Below are 21,141 nucleotides of genomic sequence, written 5' to 3' on the forward strand. Positions count from 1 at the left end.
TGGCATGGCCAAAAACTCAGGAACCTGGGGCTCAAAATTGTCTGGTGGTGGGGTCCATACGAGATCAATTATTGGGGGGGGGTCTCAGCTGCTCTACGGGGGCGTCTTTGAGGGGGTCCCTCATCACCAGAGGAGGAAGAGGAGCTTAAGACGAATCCTTCAAATTCCCCGCTTGCCTCACTGGCTGTGTCAGAGTCAGAGGCAAGCATGGCATATGCCTCCTCCACTGAATACATTCTTCTGGATGACTGGGATGACATTTGGGATGACATTTGGGATGCCATTTTTATTTTTGTGTTACTGGTAGTGAAATGTTTCAACACGTGTATAGTGTAGGGGGGGGTACAACCCGGGGGGTATGTAGTGTGTAGTGTGTATGTAGTGCAGAAAAAAAAAATACAAAAAAAAAAAAATTGAAGGGGTTAAAAAAAAAAATTGAAGGGGTTAAAAAAAAAAATTTGAAGGGGTTAAAAAAACAAAAAAAAAGGTCCTGCGCCAAAAATTGAGCACAGATGTTGGTCAGTAACGTCCGTCACTGAACAGCGCTCAAAGGCAACAGGAATTTGATCAAAAAAAAAAAAAAATAGATCAACCCTGTGCCGAAAAAGCTGATCAGTGATGTACGTCACTGATCAGCGCACAGTGGCCACAGGACACCCACAAAATCACAGTGTGTGTAAAAAAAAAATTAAAAAAAGACCACACAGCAGCCACAAAAAAAAAAAGGTGATCAGTGATGCGACACTGATTACCAGTGAGGGGCAGCAGGTGCACAACCTTTGGTGCAACTGACAGTGCAACTGGCAGCAACTGACAGGTATATATAAAAAAAAAAAACCTCTGCGCCCCCAAAAAGTTGCTGATCACCTCAGATATAGTGATCAGCACAAAAGGCGGGGGTAGCAGACACAAAATATACACTCTCTATCACTCTCTGTCACTATCTCTCTCTATCTCTCACTATCTATCACTATCTATCACTATCTATCACTCTAGGACACTGCAGCAGCAGCACTGACAGTTATATGTATAAAAAAAAACCTGCACCCCCAAAAAGGGGGGGTAGCAGACACAAAATATACACTCTCTATCACTCTCTGTCACTATCTCTCTCTATCTCTCACTATCTATCACTATCTATCACTCTATGACACTGCAGCAGCAGCACTGACAGTTATATATATAAAAAAAAAACCTGCACCCCCAAAAAGGGGGGGTAGCAGACACAAATCTCTCTATCTCTCACTATCTATCACTATCTATCACTATCTATCACTCTATGACACTGCAGCAGCAGCACTGACAGTTATTTATATATAAAAAAACCCTGCACCCCCAAAAAGGGGGGGTAGCAGACACAAAATATAGCTCTCTCTGTCACTATCTCTCTATCTCTCTCTATCTCTCTCTCTATCTCTCTATCACACTGCAGCAGCAGCAGGAAGTCTCAGGAAGTCAGATCCAGGAAGCGTCCAGCACGCTACAAGCAGTGATCAAGTGATCAGGTAAGGTATTTGCAAGGATCAGGTAAGTATTAGCAAGGATCAGGTCAGTATCACGGCAGATAGGCACGGTGACCGCTCTGCACGCTATTCCAGACCGGAATGGCGTCTGCAGCGCAGTCACCGTTAGTTTAAATGTCGCGCCTTGGCTGTGATTGGTCCGTGGGTCCCACGGACCAATCACAGCCTTGGGGGCAGGTGGGGTGAGGGTGGGGTGAGGTGTCATCGTCACCGATGACCCCCTCATGCCCCCTGACGCCCGGCGGTGATTGACACCTGTGTTACCGAGCGTCTGATTCGCTGGTAACACAGGAAAACGCTGTGAATGGCTGTTCACACTGAACAGCCAATCACAGCGATCGCCGACGGGGGGGCGGCATCGCAGCCCCCCCTGGGCATGCAGGGACATGTCTGCTGTCAGGGACAGCAGACATCGTCCCTCTGTCACTGCGTCTCTAGACGCAGTGACAGTTTAAAGTCATGACGTATATATACGTCATGTGTCGGGAAGTACTTCCCGGCCATGACGTATATATACGTCAAATGTCGTGAAGGGGTTAATGGAGGAGTCTACAAGCTGGATCCATTTTAAAGAGAGCCCAGATAAGCACATAAGGGCCGTAATTCCGTATGTAATGAGTGTAGAGGCTGCCCACCCCAGCAGATGAGCGGCCGCACTAGCGATGATGCGAGAGCGTGCATCAGCGCTCATCGCTGCCCCGTACACACTGAGATCAGATCAGACGAGTAAACTGAGCTGCTTTCAGCTAAAAGTCGCTCAGTGTGTATGGCTCTTAATTGTTGAAGATATGTATTAATATTATTAGAAAAATATTTTAGACTGAATTCAATTGCAGCCTTTTATGAGCACTCTCATTTTTATTTATTGTGGAAATGGAGTATGCAGTTATAGGCAGGTAAAGCATTGATTACTTAGATTGATTGACTTAAAATAAGGTTAGTTTAATTCATTTAGAAAGTTAAATAAATTTCAGATCAAACTAATTTTTAAACAAGCTGTTTTGTAGCAACTTAGAAAAGGGCATAAAAGCATACAATGTTAATAGGTAAGGAGTCCTCAATATGGCAGAAAGGAGAAGTCAAGAAAATTGTAGACCTACTACCCCCTCCCTATTCTTCCTAATTGTGTAAAACATCTCTGTAGTACATTTATGAGGTGTACCAGGGAGTCTGAGTATGAGGGATAATACCATGTTTTTTATTCTAATTCAGGTCCATGAGCGGTGCAAGGTGGCATTTTCCTTGGGACCTCCCATATGTTGTATATTTGAAAGGACATGCACAGTTTAACAAACCAAGTGCCATGAGCCACTGCTGTGGCACATTATTTTTATGTCAGTTTCTGTTAGCATTCCAAGATTCTGTTTCTGGTATGGGACTCGCTGACGGCCTCCTGTGGTGAGTCTGTGCTATTGCAGCTCTATTCTGTGTTATTGTTCTGCTTAATTAGCTTGTTAACTTTGGGCCTCAGACATTATTTTTATATTTCTCTGGTCCATATCGGTACATTCCATTTGGGATTGACAGAGGATTGCCGCAGGTCTGTGCTACAGTGCCTATTGGTTTATTTCTCACCCACTCAGGATGGTTTCCTGGGTATTGGGAGTACCCATCACTTTATGTAATTTGCTGTGTCTTGTTGTGTGGTGTTATATTGTGCTTTTGCATGGCGTCTTATCTTATGTTTACGAGTAGGTCGTCCTTGGTATGCAACAAGGTCGCATATACATTTTGTTTACTAATTTCCCTAGGATTGGCTCAGGAGCCATTAGTGTTTTCCCAGTCAGGCCCATGTTAGTCAGTTTCACCTTTTGACTGATCTCCAGTACCTTGCTCAACCATAAGACCTGGTTGCACCAGAGTTGGGGCAGACTTAATTTGCCCCTTCAAACTTGGCGATTAAAGGTGAAGCCTTAGCATCTGCAGGTACTGGCCATCTGTTGACAGATCAGCAGAGGCAGTGTAGGGTTCGTTGTGGCCATCCTAAACAGAGGTCACAGCTGTGGAGTAACACCCAAAAACCATAACACCAAGCACTCCAGTGACTGGGACTGCTTCTTTTTGTTGCTGAAGTGTTTAGTTTATTTGAGCCACCACAAACCAATTGTTTCAAAGGAATACCTCCGACCATTATTGAGGAGGTTGATGATGAGAGTTTATGTGGTGAAGATTGCATGTGCCAGTCCAAGCTGCTGGTAGCTGATACTTGACTGCTTGTCATTATTTTACAGTATTTTTTATTCTTCAGATTTTGATAACTTGCATGGACCTGTTTCAAATGGTGGAACAGGAAGCCTAGATTGTTAAATTCCCTACCTCTACTAAAAGACCTTAAAGTCCACCATAAAGAGAAAACTTCACAAGAAGTTGCACAAGGTGTAAACTCTTCATAAGCCTCAAAAATAGAAAGGCCAAAGTAAACTTTGACAAAAAAACTCAGATCAGTTCACGAAAACCTTGGACAGATTAAACAAAGACCAACCTGTACCTGTACCAGATATACTGGAGATAAACAGGAGAGCACAGGAGGACACCCATCTAACTTCTAAAATCCCCCAAACAGACTGCTATCAACATTCAACCGTGAGCTAAGGACTTCACCACCTCCAACACATACTGAATGCAGCCTGGACAGCCCTCACTGAGCTCCCTGCTTGCAGGTCTCTAAGACCTATTCTCATAGCCAGTACTTTCTGTTCGCCCTAATATCACTAGTCACATTTTCTCTGTAACCATTTCAGTGTGCCAGATGCCACATCAATTCTCTCTGCACTGTATATGTCCCTCTACACCTGCTACTCTCTGCACTGTATATGTCCCTCTAAACCTGCTTCTCACACTACTTACCCTAACTCAGAATTTATTTTTCTTTTCTCTATTCTGACACTATCTTTCCGAACTACACTGTTGTACCAGAGCCATGGTTCCTCGATCCTGTGCTATACCTTTTCACTCTGCATGCTTGCATGGGCCACAGTGCCAGCTGTATTGCGTACTAAGAATTGTGCTGCTAATTGTTACTTGTGCTTGGTTTTACTTCTTCTGTTGCTGGTATTTTAGTTCTGTGTACCCTGTATTGTTCTAATTTGCTATATGTACGGCGCTGTGTACCTCTTGTGGCACCTTATAAATAAAATATAATAATAAAAATGGTACTCTTTACTTAGAAGGGCGCCCATCTCGGCCATCTCGGGCATTGAATGCACTAAAAAATCAGGTGCGATGCGAATGACGAGATGCCCGAGATTTCCCATAGGGAACAATGTTAAATGTCTCAATTGACCCGATTTTCCTGTTCAATGCCTCAATTGACCCAATTTTTCCATAGGAAACAATGTTAAATGGGCCACAGAGGCCAAATAGGCACCCTGAAGTGAATAATGGCCACCCGAATTGTTAACGCCACCCCACGATCAACGTCAACCCGAAGCGTGGCGAGCGCCGGCGGTACTCGTCCTACGACCTTTTCATACCCCCACTATCCACGTCGGCGTGGAGTTGAGAATAGAAAGTGTGGTGAGCGCAGCGAGCCACCGAGCCCGAAGCGTGGCGAGCGCAGCGTGCCCCGCGAGGGGACGCGGATACCTTCACAGGTATCCGCGTCCCCTCGCGGGCTTCACAGCTGTCCGCGTACCCTCGCGGGGCTCGCTGCGCTCGCCACACTTTCTATTCTCAACTCCACGCCGACGTGGATAGTGGGGGTATGAAAAGGTCGTAGGACGCGTACCGCCGCCCCGCTCGCCACGCATCGGGTTGACGTTGATCGTGGGGTGGCGTTAACAATTCGGGTGGCCATTATACACTTCAGGGTGCCTATTTGGCCTCTGTGGCCCATTTAACATTGTTTCCTATGGAAAAATCGGGTCAATTGAGGCATTGAACAGGAAAATTGGGTCAATTGAGACATTTAACATTGTTCCCTATGGGAAATCTCGGGCATCTCGTCGGTTGATCGCACCCGATTTTTTAGTGCATTCAATGCCCGAGATGCCCGAGATTTTTTACTAACGATGCCCACGATCAAAATCGTGGGCACCCTTCTAAGTAAAGAGTACCATAAAAATAATACCAGTGCAATGGGGAGAAAACGGAAAAGGCTGGGAAAGGCTCATGACCTGAAGCATACCACATCTCCTGTAAAACACAGTGAAGGCAGTGTAATTGTATGCTCCTGCATTGCCTCTAGCAGCACTGGTCACTTCTGTTTATTGATGATGAGACAGAAGACAGAAGCAGCCAGATAAATTCTGACGTGTATCGAGAGATACTATCTGCTTAGGTTCTGTCAAGTTCTGCAAACTTGATTGGATAGTGCTTCACAATACAGATGGACAATGCCAAAAAAATGTATTGTGAAAGCAAGTGGCTGAGTCAAACACCTGATCTCAATGCAATCTAGCATGCACTGTACTTGCTGAATACAAAACTAAAGAGAAAAAGACCAACAAACAAACAACAACTGAATATAGATGCAGAAAAGGCCTGGCAAAGCATAGCCAATAAGGAAACCCAGCATTTGGTAATGTCTTTAGCTGGGCATACACTTGTGCAACTTATCCTCTCGGAGACATCACACGCAATCCCCCCTTGAGCCGCCCAGGATCTTCTCGGGTGGGAGGATCGCATGACATATATCATATGCGGTCCTTTTGCATACTATATATCGTATGCGATCTATGCCAAGCCTGCCCAACTGGGATGTGATCCAACAGAATGCCTCTGCAGCCGGTGCAACTTGCAGGCTCCATTGTGAGGCACTTCACATCGAGCTGCTGTCAAACACATGCAATTTGGATGATTTTCACGTGACTGATAGCAGCAATCGCATGGACAGTGCCCAAATCGCATGTGAATTGCCCAGTGTATGGGCACCTTATGGGTTGTAGACTTCAGGGAGTAATTGCCAGTAAAAGACTCTTGACCAAGTATTAAAACTCTAAAATTATTTATGAATATGTTAATTTGTCCAATCACAACCACTTGAATTAAAGTAGAAAGTCTGCAGTTCAATTGCATCTCCAGTGTTAAATGTCAAATCCAATGTGGTGGCTTACAGTGTCGTCCAACTATATATGGATCGAACTTTATCACTCCTGAAGCATTCGGGGCCCTGGTAAAATATATATATGCCACAGTATGTGTTTTTTAGGCTGAATTAACAAGTTTTGTTCAACGCAGGGGCATAAGTTTAATAATCTTGGTTGCCTGAGGCAAGTTGGAGTTTGGTCCCCCCCCACTCACCCACCCCAAATATGGTGTGTGTCAACATTCACCTGTGTGTATAATCTCAGAGTCCAGTAGCATTGCTTGCTGCAGTGTAGGCTGACACCAGTAGCCATCCTGTCCTCAATTGCTGATGTTAGCAGGGCTCCTGGTATAGAGCATATTACCTACACTGCAGCACTACATTGGATGAGCAGTGGTCACACATGGATCCCACTGTGAACCACCCAGGTGCAGCTGCACATGCAGGTGACCATCCAGGGCCTGGAGCCTCCATTGCCTCTGGGAGTGTACAACCCCTATAATAATTATTTTGGGGATTTAAAAAGATTGAGTATTGGTTTTAAGTTTGTGCTGGTATTGAGGCTATCACTTCTATCTGACACTGTCAGTCTTGTTCTCTGAACCTATGGAATTCTGCTAATTAGTAAATATATAACTCAAATGAATGAATTAGCCTCTAATATTAACTTGCAGATTAAAGTAAGGGGCAATTTTACTGGTGCAGCAGTTTTTATGACCCAGAACACTGTGGATACTGGTAAAATCTAGTTATTTACCCACTAACCAGCACACATTTTATAGAAACAACTAAACATCAATATACAATATAGAGATATATGATTAATATTGCTGTGGATTAAAAAGGAAATAAAGTCACATTTCCCATGTCTTCAAGTATGAAACATGCTGTCTTGCCCACCTAACATAAGGTTTTCTGTTTGAGTCTGATGCAGAATGTTAGGAGGTATGAAAATGACATTTGTGATTAGCTGAAGTACAATGGGGGTTATTTTGGTTCACTCTTTCTGACAGATTCCTTCTTAGATGGACAAAACCATGTGCATTGCAGGGGGGGGGGCAGATGTAACTTGTGCAGATAGAATTAGATTTGGGTGAGTTATTTTGTTTCTGTGCAGGGAAAATACTGGCTGCTTTATTTTTCTGCAATATAGATCTCACTTTGAAGTAAAACCCCACCCAAATCTAATTCTCTCTGCACAAGTTACATCTGCCCCACCTACAGTGCACATGGTTTAGTCCATCTAAGAAGGACTTTGTCAGAAAGAGTGAACCAAAATAACCCCCAATGCTATAATATATGCCCAACATGATATGGCATCAGTCTCCTGACATGACCCTGATGTACAGAGCAGAGTGAGGAAGTGAACATACTGTAGATGTGAGAGCTGCACGGGCCGCAGATCAGTGGATGAGATGAAGATTAACAGAACTGCCATGTAAATTATTTACACCACAGCTGTACAGAGCTCATGTGAAGGGCACAGTCAATTAGCTTTGCGTGTGAGCTACCCGAAGGCGCTCAGTATTTTAACACATTTGGTGTTATATTTAGAAGCTGCTATATAATTTATGATTATCTGTATTTGTTGTCAGAATTTCTTTCAGGATAAAAGACTACATGTGACAGATAAAGGGCCTTATTTTGGTTCATTCTTTCTGACAAAATCCTTCTTAGATGGACAAAACCATGTGCACTGCAGGGGGGTCAGATGTAACATGTGCAGAGAGAATTAGATTTGGGGGAGTCATTTTGTTTCTGTGCAGGGAAAATACTGACTGCTTTATTTTTACACTGCAATATAGATCTCACTTTGAAGTAAAACCCCACCCGAATCTAATTCTCTCTGCACATGTTACATCTGCCCCACCTGCAGTGCACATGGTTTTGCCCATCTAAGAAGGATTTTGTCAGAAAGAATGAACCAAAATAAGGCCCAATGTGACACACATGACAGAAAGAGGAAGAATGTTCACAGGGATGAAATATAGAAAATAGAAACAATTAAACCAATATTGAACATTAACATGAAGAGTTAAAAATTGGTAAAGTTTAAGTATAGTTGTTTATATACCATCTAGCAATACATTGACATTTTAACATTTTATGGATTTTAACATTATATGGATTCCCTTTTTACATACCTCAACACATTCCACATCAACAATATTCAATCACGCTAACCAACATGTGCCATGCATATACCTGGGGCTGTTTTATTACCCCTTTGAGTGCCAACATCTTTATGAGAGATGTGCAAAATATCCACTAAAAATGTCAGTGTCGCTCACATTTGTTATATCAATTTAAATAAAAAATGTTGTGTTAAAAAAATTATATTTCCTATATAAGGTAGCCATTACAGGTCATTGTGATGAATAAAAATGTTTGCTGGGCATATTGACACCTATTTTGACAAATTCACTTGACACTCAAAGGGCTAATTAGTATTTGGTTTATGCTAAAAATAACACAAAGCTACTCTATTTATTTATTACCAGTTATTTATATAGTGCGCACACATATTCCACAGCGCTTACATCAGTCCCTGTCCCAGTGGAGCTTACAATCTATATTACTTACCTTTTGAGCCTGATCACTTGTAAGGCATCATGTAAATTCATTTTATTTACATTATTTATAAGGAGCCACCACACTCGCGCGGCTCCGCTAATGCTATGCAAAACCTATGCTAATTAGGGTGCAGCCTATGCAAATGAGTCATCATCGGGAAACCCCACCCCACCGTTTTTTGCCTTCTGTGACGTTGAATAGATGCTGTGTGCACAGCTGTGTGCACAGCCTCTCTTTACTTCAGACTGGCGGGACTCCCAACATTGCTGGCCCCGGGCAGGATGTGGGACTGTCCCAAAAAAGACGGGATGGTTCTGTGAAAAATGGGACATTTGGGAGGAATGCTTGAGAACAAAAGATGCATTGTATTTCCATATCACCACATTTCACTGTTTTCATGACATAGCTAGAGTTCCTCATATACGCTATATAAACACCTGATCTTGCATTAAACAGTCACTGCTCTGCACTGAGTAATGCAAGTCATTATATTAGCATTCTCTACACGTACAATGCTTCGATTTCACCTCTGAATACCGGAAAGAGCTACATAAGAATATAGCAGCTATATTTTTGCCTGATATTATCTACATAATAATGGGCGTGTTACGTCGCTGACTACACACTTACACAAAGTATAACATTTATCTTACTATATACTCTAGTTGTTTCCACTTCAACAGTTGTCTCACCTTCTAGAACTGTTGTTGTTACATTTGTACTTAGGCTAGTTTCACACACTCCGGTTTTGACCGGACGGCAAAAAGCCGGACACACTTTGTCCGGATTTTTGCCTGAGGCTGGTTTCACACACTCCTGCTCCTGCCGGACGGTGAAATCCCGCACGGCCAGGGAGCCATGCCGCACACACTAGTTTATCATGGAAGGGATGGCCACAGCCCGGCAGCCGTCCCTTCCAGTGGCCGTGGAAGGGACGGCCGTGGCCGTCCCGTGTGAATGGACACAATAGTGTGCGGCACGGCTCCCTGGCCGTGCGGGATTTCACCGTCCGGCAGGAGCCGGAGTGTGTGAAACCGGCCTGACAGTTGTCTCTTTCACATGCTCCGGCTCCGTGAGCCAGTGCTGTGTAAATTTGAGGGTAGAAACTGAAGTGACGTCAGTTTGGTGGCGGTGGAGAGCTAAAACCGGACACCAAATGACCGGTGTGTGTGAAAGGCCCCCATTGCCCTCAGCACACACTGACCTGTGAGGACGGGCCAGCCACGGCACGGCAGCCGGACACTGCAGTGGTAAGATCCGGCTGCTACCTGTGAGTGGACACATAGCTGTCCATTAGGCTGGTTTCACACACTCTGGCTCCTGCCGGACGGTGAAATCCCGAACGGCCAGGGAGCCGTGCCGCACACATTAGTTGTGAATGGACACTATTGTGCACGGTTGCAGCCGGATCCCGCCACTGGAAGGGACGGCGGCCGGGCTGTGGCCATCCCCTCCATGATAAACTAGTGTGTGCTGCACGGCTTATGGGCTTTCGCCGTCCGGCAGGAGCCGGAGTGTGTGAAACCGGCCTTACACACTGCAGGGATGGCACGGCTTTTAAGCTGTGCAGGACTTTGCCATCCGGCAGGAGCCGGACAGTGTGAAATAGCCCTTACGTAGGTAAAACAAACAAAAAATATATTGAGCTACTGTACTTGCAATGAGCCAAAACACTATACATTTATATAAACTTATTTGGGAGTTGGACCACATAAGACCCATAAAGACTATATGGCATTTACAGTCTACCAAAATCTACCAAAGCCTGGCGCTCAGAGGGCCAGATGTATCAAGCTTCAAAAAGTGATAAAGTGGAGAGTAATAAACAGCCAGCCAATCAGCTCCTTCCTGTCATTTTTCAAACCCAGCCTGTAACATGGCAGTTGGAAGCTGATTGGCTGACTGTTTATCACTCTCTATTTTATAACTATTTGAAGCTTGATACATCTGGCCCATAATAATGTACAATGGGCCTGATTCAGGGTATTGTGTCATAGGATCGACCACAGGAAGATCGACATACATTGGGTTGACCACTGAAGGTTGACTTGGCCTTAGGTCGACACCTGACAAGGTCAACATGGATCCGTTCAGGCCAGGGCTATAGAAGTATAGGTACAGCCGCTTCCCAGCTGTACTCTACATCTATGGTGTGATCTGCCTGTCCTTGGACAGCTGTGCCCCATTTATAAGAAGAAGAGAAAAACGGGACTGTTTGGTGGGGAATGCACTGTTCCCCATCAAACAGTCCCCTTTTTCTCTTCTTCTTGTAAATTCCGTACTATAGACTGTCTATCTATGAAAAAATTGGGGTCTATTTAAAGACAAACAGCTGTGCCCCAGCAAGATAAGGAACTACTACAATAAATGCAAAAATGGTAGACAAACTGCATGACCTCAGGATGTTATATTATCTATAGAAGGGAAGGGGGTGGCTATGTTTATGTAATAGAATATAAGGAAGGGGGGAGAATCAGGCTTCAAGTATACAAGGGAAGGGGGCAGTAGACATCTAAGTTGTGTCTAGTGTATGTGTCTAGGGGTGATTCACAAAATATATATGTAGACATATATAAGCAACATTACAGGGTGCAATAAATGTGTAAGCGGCACTACAGGGGGCATTAGATGTGTAAACAGCAATAGTGGGGGCAGGATTTGTGTAAGAGGCACTACAGGGGGCATTATGTGTATAAGCGGCACTACAGGGGGAATTATTCGTGTAAGCGGCACCACAGGGACTATTATATGTGTAAGTGCCAATAGTGGGGCATTATGTGTGTAAGCGGCACTACAGAGTATAATATATGTTTAAGTGGCAATAGTGGGGGCATTATATATGTATGCGGCACTACAGGGTGTATTATATGTGTAAGCAGCAATAGTGAGGGCATTATATGTGTATCCGGCAATAGTGGGGGCAATATATGTGTAAGTGGCACTACAGAGGGTATTATATGTGTAAGCGGTAATAGTGGGGGGTATGTATGTAAGCAGAAGTACAGGGGGGCATTATGTGTGTAAGCAGCACTACAGGGGTAAAATCTACCCACTTATCAGGTATTTGCTTCACCTGACGGGTGGGTGACACCATGAGTTACTACACCGGGTGATACCAACCCTATTGATGCCTCCGTGTTGACCTAATGACCCTGTTAACCTAAGCCCATGTCAATCTTTTCAGGTGTTGACCTAACCTTTAGTGGTCGACCCAATGCATGTCAACCTTTGGTGTGTCGATCTAACGATCGTATACCCTGATTCACACCTGACCGCTAATCAGAGAATCAACAGTGGACAGTGATGAATAAGCCACACCCCCCAGACAGAAAGAGAAAATGCCTCTTGGAAAATTGTGGTAGAATTGTGAATGAATTGCTGATCGCTTTCCACTCATAAATCCATACTCAATTCTTGAACCATCGAACAGTTTTTCCCACAGTTTTGTTTGACCACCCCTGCGTTTTTTCCGACACACCCAGAAAATGGCAGGTTTCTACCCTTAAACGCTGTCTTCCTGTCAGTCTAATTGTGAGAAGATTCCGTTATGCATTTTCTTTTGCTATTTACTCTCATTAATGCGTCACTCCGCCCTGCCCTGTGTGATGGCAATAAGCCGGGTCAGACACGCAAATCCCGGGTCGCTCCTGGGACGGACCCCTGTCCTAAAAGCAGTATTAGTCATGTAATGTTGTCAGACTGAGGTGTTGATGTATCCGGTACCTTGCTTCCTTGATTCGTGCCTGCCGCTGTCCGTCAGTGGTCCTCTTGCTTCACTCGCCTGAACTCTGTGGGCAATGGACCCCAAAGAGCAACACCCCCACACGCGCACCCACACAATAACAGGTTCACCACACATGAGGACGGTGAACGTATACTTTTATTGAACAGCACCGGATCACTGGTCATCGCTGGAAACAATTATGAAAAGACAGTTACAATAAAGCAACAACAATAGAGGTTCTGATCGATCTCAAGGATATCGTGCGCGATGGGACGCTGTCACCACAGGTCGCAATTCGTGCGGTACACTTTACAGCAGAAGCAATTAATAAGCAATTCACTCAATAAAATCACAAAGCCAGAATGCACAATGAATGTTACTATTAAATACAATATTTTCAGAAATACTGTGCGCGATGGGGCCCGCCGTGAGTATCGGGGCCACAATTCGCACAATATGCTAAACCAAAGGTCTCGTTAACCCTCAACAGTAGGCATATAACAGTAATTCTATATCGGTAACACATCAATTGATACTGTGTAATAAAGAAACCTCTGTAAAGTACACTAATTCCCCTAAACTGTGCAGTTTACCCTAAAGTCAGTTACCTCTGGCCTAGGTGCACCGTATAAGTACTGCCAGGTGTGGCGTAGCGCTCAAACAATGGCGAATCAGGCTCGGGCCTTTACAGTCTCGCATTTGTTGCCGTAAGTCACTAAGGGCCTTATTCTAGTTCACTCTTTCTGACAAAATCCTTCTTAGATGGACAAAACCATGTGCACTGCAGGGGGGTCAGATGTTACTTGTGAAGAGAGAAATAGATTTGGGTGGGGTTTTACTTCAAAGTGAGATCTATATTGCAGTGTAAAAATAAAGCAGCCAGTATTTACCTTGCACAGAAACTAAATAACTCACCCAAATCTAATTCTCTCTGCACATGTTACATCTGCCCCCCTGCAGTGCACATAGTTTTGTCCATCTAAGAAGGATTTTGTCAGAAAGAGTGAACTAGAATAAGGCCCTTAGTGGGCAGGTGCTTTAGCAGTTCCCTGTGGGTCTTGCGGAAAGGCCTGGTAGGTGGCCTGTGGGTGGCCTGTATTAACATGGCTTTTCGTGGAGCAATTGGGTCCCTCTGTTGTGGGGCCTATGGACAAAGGGTCAGTAAGGACTACCAACTGAGGTAGCGTTGGGTAAAGCAGTTCCAGGGATGGGCAGTGAAAATGGTGGTGGGCCACCGGCTAACTGGAGCCAATGGTACGGATGGCTCTGGGGTGAGTGGGTGGCCAGGATGGGCAATGGTGAGATACCTGGGATTCTGATGCTGTTGCCAGCTCCTGCCGGTCACTTCTGAGCTGAGAGCACACTGCTGGGAGTTTCTGCTGGGCACTTGAAACCTCTGCTGGGCACTTGAATCTCTGCTGGGCACTTGGATCTGCTGGGCACTTGGAACTGCGGCTCCTTTTCTCTGTCTCCCTGGCTGCCTTCACAGGGTTGCACCGATGGGAGTCTTTCCTCTGCCTGCGGAGGTGCCTGGCTTCCAACATCAGCTCCAACCCTGTCAATCACCGCCGGGGGAACACTGGGCGATGCGTCGCTGCACACTGGCCTATATCTCTCTGTGGCTCTTTTCGCAGGTGCCGTTGCCGTCGGATGTGCTCCCTGCCTGCCGCGGGCACACAGGCGTCAGGCTCCTCTGCCGGCTACGCTGGGAGGTCTTGGCGCATCTGTCCCGGTCACTGAGCACCGTCTGTGGCTGTCGCGTCACACTGCCAGTGTCTGCTCCCCTGCTGCATTTCAGGCACTCTCTCTGCGTCCCCCTCCGAGCACCGCTCACTGCACCACATGCCCTGCGCTCAGCCTCCAGCTTACTCCTTACTTGGTGCCATCTCGCCAGACTCCTCCTGGGCCTCACTCGATACACTCACTTCTGCCCAGCAACAGGCTGGGATGCCCCTTCAGCTTGGTGCCCACTGAGCCACCAATCAACAGGGTCTTTGGCTGCAGGAGATCCAGGTAGGCTCTGGGTCTCTCAGCCAGTCATTTCCAAAGTCCAGCTGCGGGGTGGTTGCCTAGCAACCCCCCCCCCCCCCCCCCAAGCACACACTTCAGTCCACCATTGTGTTTATAGGCAAACCAGATGGGACAATGGGCGTAAAAAAAATAAAATAAAAGAAAAGGGGTACCCTCCAGTCCTGTGGTACCACAGTCACACCCCAATGTATTATGGAAGGGCTGCAGCAGATATTTGGGTAACAGTCACTAAACAAGCAGGGGTGGTACAATAATTATATCTGGAATGCTGGAGGAAGGTAATGAGACCTACAACTCTGACAAGGTTCACACTCATTATGAAACAAAATGTGACTGTGCCTTTTCTCCAAGAGGCCTTATACGATACGTATAAGCGCTGTGCTCAAGGTACTTAAATTGTGCTGTCAGGGAGACTAGTAGGTGGCAATGGGGGAGATGAGCTGATGCTATGATCACTGGCCTGGTAAGTCATGATACAACCTTCTCTCTTAGGGGTGGGAACCAAACGCTCCAAAAGAGGTCTGTTCATATGAAATTCTCTAAAAAGGAATATGGACATGAAGCAAGGAGAATAAAGGGGAGAAGAAAATCGGTTCACTGCCAAGGGCCTTCACAATGACACATGAAACACAGGGAGAATCTAAAAGATTGTTGGCAGCAGAAAGCTACAGGATTGACCACTTTTGAGATCCTAATGGGTCCAATAAATCAATGAGGGAATATCATGTTGGGTAGTTTAAATTGAAGGTGACAATCTGACAGGGAGACTTTGTCTCCCAGAGCTCTGACACTATTTCTCTCCTGTTACCTGCCAAATGTGTGTAACGGCTGCAAAACATCATTTTTCTCTTTATTTTCTTTACTTAGATAGTTCCTTACAAAAATACTGTTGTGACCTTCTATTATTGCTAAACCAATGAGCGATGTTACACATTACAAATCTGTTTCTGCACTTCATAGTACTATGGGCCTGATTCAGACCTGCTCAGTAACGCTGCCCCGACAAACACCCGAATCTCCACGGTAGCATGCGAGGCGATGTGTTTGTTAACACAAGAAGATTCCTTTATGTGATGTCAGCCGCCGGCCCCCAGCAGGGAATGCCACGCCTGCGTTCCCATGGGAGCACCCAGGGTTTTCATGGGAACGCCCATAAAATGCTGGGCGTTCCCCTCTAGCGGCACCCTGTCTGCCCCCCTCCCTCCCCTACTCATGCAAATGCCTCGGCGAGTGAGATACCTGCCGAAGGCCTTCGCACAGGGGGTCTGCATATACTCAAATATGTGCATGCGCAGACACCCCTCAATCGGAATGGGGCTGAATTCGGCCCCTTCCGAATGGATCTGAATTACGGCCTATATTGTTTATTACATACAGTATGTATAATATACACATCACTATGGCCTACTGTTAATGTAGAGCATGTCTGTCAAATTGTGCAAATTGAACAAACTGATTACAGCTGGAGGATTTCTATTACCATAAATTTGTCTTTCTCATCATAGGAAGTACAGTACTACTATCACGCAGAGAGCAAGCGACTGTAAGTCATTATATATTACCCACTTGTAGGAAATGATGTGCACTAACCTCTCTGATAGAGTCTTTGCTTTGCTTCAAAATACTTGGTACATACAATGATTGCACAAAATGGCATGATGGATGGAGCATCTCCACAGCAACAAAAAGGTTCAAAAATTGAAACTCCCTACTATGACAATGAAAAAATGTTGACACAATCGATAGGTCGACATGTCAATGGTCAACACATGAAACAGATTTTTTTTCACATATTTTTCAAATTTGGAGACTTTTTTATACTTTACCATCCACGTGGATTCCATGTGAAATCCGACCGGGAACGGTAAAGTGTTCTGAGCACAGAAGCATCCCGAGTGAAGTGAGCCTGGTGAGGGTAGTCCAAAAGATCAGGGGTGACATTCTATGGTTTTACCTAAATGCGCATCTTTTTTTAGCGCACCACATCGCCGCAAATCGCACTTTTTGAAATCGCACTTTTCAGTCATAATTCGCATATTTAATGTGATGCGTTTTGGAGGCTGAAAAGTGCGAAGAGGTGCGATTTGCGGCAAATTGGTGCGCTGTCTTTAGTCCTGAAAATGTGCGATTTTCATGTCTGAAAATCGCACGTTTGCAGGAAAGCGCAAAGTTTTAAAAAAAAAAACAAGCGCAGGGTCCCCCGCCCGAGCATAACCAGCCCCTGACTCACTGAGCCGGTGCTGGTCACATAAAATCAGGGTCCCCGACAAATCGGGGTCCCCTTGATTTCATGCAACCAGCACCAGGCTCAAGGTCTGGCGCTGGTTCCCAAAATACGGGGGACAAAATGACTAGGGGTCCCCCGTATTTTAAGAACCAGCACCGGACACAACCAGCCAGCAGGGTAATGCCACAGCCGGGGGAAACTTATTATATAAGCTCCCGCGGCCAAAGCATTAACCCCCTGGCTGGTCAGCATGGGCAGGGGTCCTGGGGAAGTGGGGACCCCCCCAATGAAGGGGTCCCCCCCCCTCCAGGACTTACCAGCCCATGCTGATAGTCCGGGGCTGTCCCCGATGCCCCTGGGCGGTGGGCATCGGGCTGATGGATTGTGTAAAAAAAAGAATAAACACTATTGTTTTTTACTGGCGAACTATGAGTCCCAGCAAGCCTACCCCGCATGCTGGGACTTGGAGAACCACAAGTCCCAGCATGCGGGGCATTAAAGGGCCCGCTGGCACTTGTAGTTCAACAGTACAAAAAATAGTTAACAAAAACACACTGACACACTGTAAAATAAAAGTTTACTACACACATAACACACACACACTGATACTTACCTACCTTGAGCCCGTAGGTCGGTCCCTGGATCCTGGGTCCGGGCTCCGGGGCTCCAGGGCAGAAGAGTCCGGTTCCGGGGCCTTGGTCCTGGTTCCGGGACTGGTCCTGGGGTTCCGGGGCTCCTGGGCTGAAGAATCCGGGGTCCAGGATCCGAGGTAGTCCCCAGGGGTACCTAAGGAAGGAAATCCTACTCACCTGGTCCCCGGCGACGACCTCGGCATCCTCTCCGGTGACAGCGCTGCTCCCATCTGGTACCCGGCTCGCAGGACTTTGACAGGCGCAGAGATGTTTCCTCCTCGGCGTCTCTGCCCTGGAGCCCCGGAGCCCGGACCCAGGGACCGACCTACGGGCTCAAGGTAGGTAAGTGTCAGTGTGTGTGTGTTATGTGTGTGTATTAAACTTTTATTTTACAGTGTGTCAGTGTGTTTTTGTTAACTATTTTTTGTACTGTTGAACTACAAGTGCCAGCGGGCCCTTTAATGCCCCGCATGCTGGGACTTGTGGTTCTCCAAGTCCCAGCATGCGGGGTAGGCTTGCTGGGACTCATAGTTCGCCAGTAAAAAACAATAGTGTTTATTCTTTTTTTTACACAATCCATCAGCCCGATGCCCACCGCCCAGGGGCATCGGGGACAGCCCCGGACTATCAGCATGGGCTGGTAAGTCCTGGAGGGGGGGGACCCCTTCATTGGGGGGGTCCCCACTTCCCCAGGACCCCTGCCCATGCTGACCAGCCAGGGGGTTAATGCTTTGGCCGCGGGAGCTTATATAATAAGTTTCCCCCGGCTGTGGCATTACCCTGCTGGCTGGTTGTGTTCGGTGCTGGTTCTTAAAATACGGGGGACCCCTAGTCATTTTGTCCCCCGTATTTTGGGAACCAGCGCCGGACCTTGAGCCTGGTGCTGGTTTCATGAAATCAAGGGGACCCCGATTTGTCGGGGACCCTGATTTTATGTCACCAGCACCGGCTCAGTGAGTCCGGGGCTGGTTATGCTCGGGCGGGGGACCCCACGCTCGTTTTTTTTTTATTTTAACCGTTTTTTCTATTTTTAACACCAGAACCCTGCACAGAACATTGCGATCTGTGCAGGGTTCTGGCTACTTCACCAAACAGAACCTGGTCTGAAATAAGTGCGTTAATTAGACACCTAAAAAATGCGATTTGCAAATGCGCATTGCATTAAATAAGCGAGTTGTATACTGTTCTGTACGAAAACATCTGGATGCGATAAAAATGCGAATTAATCTCTTTATATTAACTCTTTATATTATCTCGCTGGGCCATTAAGCTGAATTCACATGGGTATGGATTTAGAAACACAATTAATAAGATGTCTTTTCTCAGCCTGAGCACAATAAGCTGGGAGTGACAGCAGGTCATTTGCTGACATTCAGGTCTATCCGGAACTATGTAATGTTGGTCACATGACAAAAGGCTTGTCTTTACTTTGCTCCCTATAAAAATATACAACCCTTTGTGTCCCAGACTTGGGCTAATACTGCTTAGTGTAAATTATCAGTGACTTCATTAATCCTGTAAGGAGCTTTCGCAAGACAATGGTTAATATTAATGCAGGGCTATGTTTTTGCAGTTAAATATTTACACAAAGCAGGATAAAGTAAATGTGGTGTTAAGAGAGGCATGAACAACAAATAAAGAATTCATTCCAAGTACAACTATTCAAATCCTATCCTGTATATAAAGCACAAACAGTATAAAGTGATCTACAATATAACTAGGATAGGCAATATAGTATTATCTGTATACATATTGTATTAAGTGTCCAGGATGTATTTGAGGCTAGTACTTATGAACGAAGCTTGCGTAACGCATTTTTAACCAACATTCAGGTGCAGAAGCATATGACTGTAATGTTATTTCTGTAATAACGGGAAAAATCCTTTGCAGCCTACTGTCGTAGTAAAACCTTACCGTTCAAATAAAAATCTCAATGCAGTGATGGCAAGCATGCATGGAATACCCAGGAGAAGGTCACGAGGTTTCGGATACTGGACGTCTTCTGTGTCCTTCATGTCTTCCCAACTTACTCCTGGAGGAAGCCAGTATTCTTGTCGCCAAAGCCACTGGTTTAGAAGGGCATCCATTCTGTGGAAAAAAGAAGGAAAAGGTAGAAATGAATCCTCGCGCTCCATTAGTAAAATATATTAAAGATACATATAGGGTGCACTGCGCTCACCTTTTTGTCAGTTGTGTTTAGGCGTGCTTTACCTTAAGGGTATCCCTTGAAATGCGTTGGTTTTATACACCAAATTAAGGCACCAACTCCTAAACCATATCCCATTCATCAGTGCACAGATAAGAACACGCCGGGGAGAAGGACCTGCGGTCACCACCCATTCCCTCAACACTTGCGAGAGCCGCGAACAGCATCCTACAAGTCACAGCCGGAAGTACAGCAACCAGGGACAACTGCACAGACGGGTTAACCAGCACCCGACCAGTGTCAGACGCTGGAAAACAGCCAGCCGCCCGCCGAACGAGATGTGCACTAAAGAACCACAGAGGCAGACGCAGGACCGGACGGACTGATACCAGCCAGAGGTTACAAACCGTGAGTGCCAAACAGACTGCCCACCACTACCTGCCCAGCGGGACGCCGCAGGCAGGATCAGTAACTAAACAGGGAGACATAGGCACAGCCAGGAGAGGACATGACATAGGCTCACCTAGACTCTATTGGATTGTAAAGGGGTTCATAGTGAATCGCCCTAAGCCCCTAAGGCTCCCCTCCTACGTGTCAACACTTGACTATAAATACAAACTATTAACTTTCATGGCATTCACATTTTCATCACAAGTCAATGAGGGAGACCATAGGCCACAGAAAAAAGACCTATGGGAGTGTAAAGGAGTCTAGTGCAGACCACCTGAACCCCAGTGATACTGTGACTAAAATTTCCCTACTAAGGGGAACCCTATATAGGTGTGAATAAAACACCAATTAAGAGGAACCATCAAACCTCCCAGAACAGACCATTATAACATCTCACTTTTCCCAACTTTCCAACACCCCCATTACCAATTTTTCCAGGCTTTCTTTTACTTTTTATTTTATTTATTTTTTTTGTCCAAATTAGTAAAGTGAAATTTAAAGTGATTCTTACCCTCAGTTTCAACATTTTACCACCACACACACAAAATAAATTTTCATTTGAATACAGGCAGCGCTTATGTCCATTCTCCAAGCATTATAGTAAAATATATGAGTCTCACAAAGAAAGAATTCTATCAAACACTGTGGGGGAAATTTAATAAGATGGGAGGTGGGTTGATGGCAGGATGTAAGCAGGCAGAGACGGTCACAGCGTGTGGCAGGGGTCAGAGGACAAGCCTCAGGACCACGTTATGCATTGGAAGATTGATGAATAGGTGAGTTTTCAGTGCCTGTTTGAAGCTTTGCA

The 21,141-nt window shown here is 45.6% G+C and overlaps 1 protein-coding gene across 3 annotated transcripts in view; it reads right to left on the bottom strand.

The window, feature by feature from the left end:
* The window catches only part of LOC146062881 (ceramide synthase 4-like), a 100,586-nt gene that overhangs the window by 46,650 nt on the left and 32,795 nt on the right, over nt 1–21,141 (bottom strand). For 2 of the 3 annotated variants that reach the window (XM_083174890.1, XM_083174887.1), the window contains exon 2: nt 19,652–19,825. In XM_083174890.1, coding sequence (XP_083031016.1) covers nt 19,652–19,824 — 173 coding nt within the window. In that variant the 5' untranslated portion in view covers nt 19,825. Of the gene's footprint in view, nt 1–14,154; nt 14,876–19,651; nt 19,826–21,141 lie in introns of those variants that run through there. The other variant, XM_083174889.1, reaches the window with a different exon arrangement.

The sequence above is a fragment of the Crinia signifera genome, chromosome 1, assembly GCF_055691185.1.
Source record: "Crinia signifera chromosome 1, ASM5569118v1, whole genome shotgun sequence".
Classification (NCBI taxonomy): domain Eukaryota; kingdom Metazoa; phylum Chordata; class Amphibia; order Anura; family Myobatrachidae; genus Crinia; species Crinia signifera.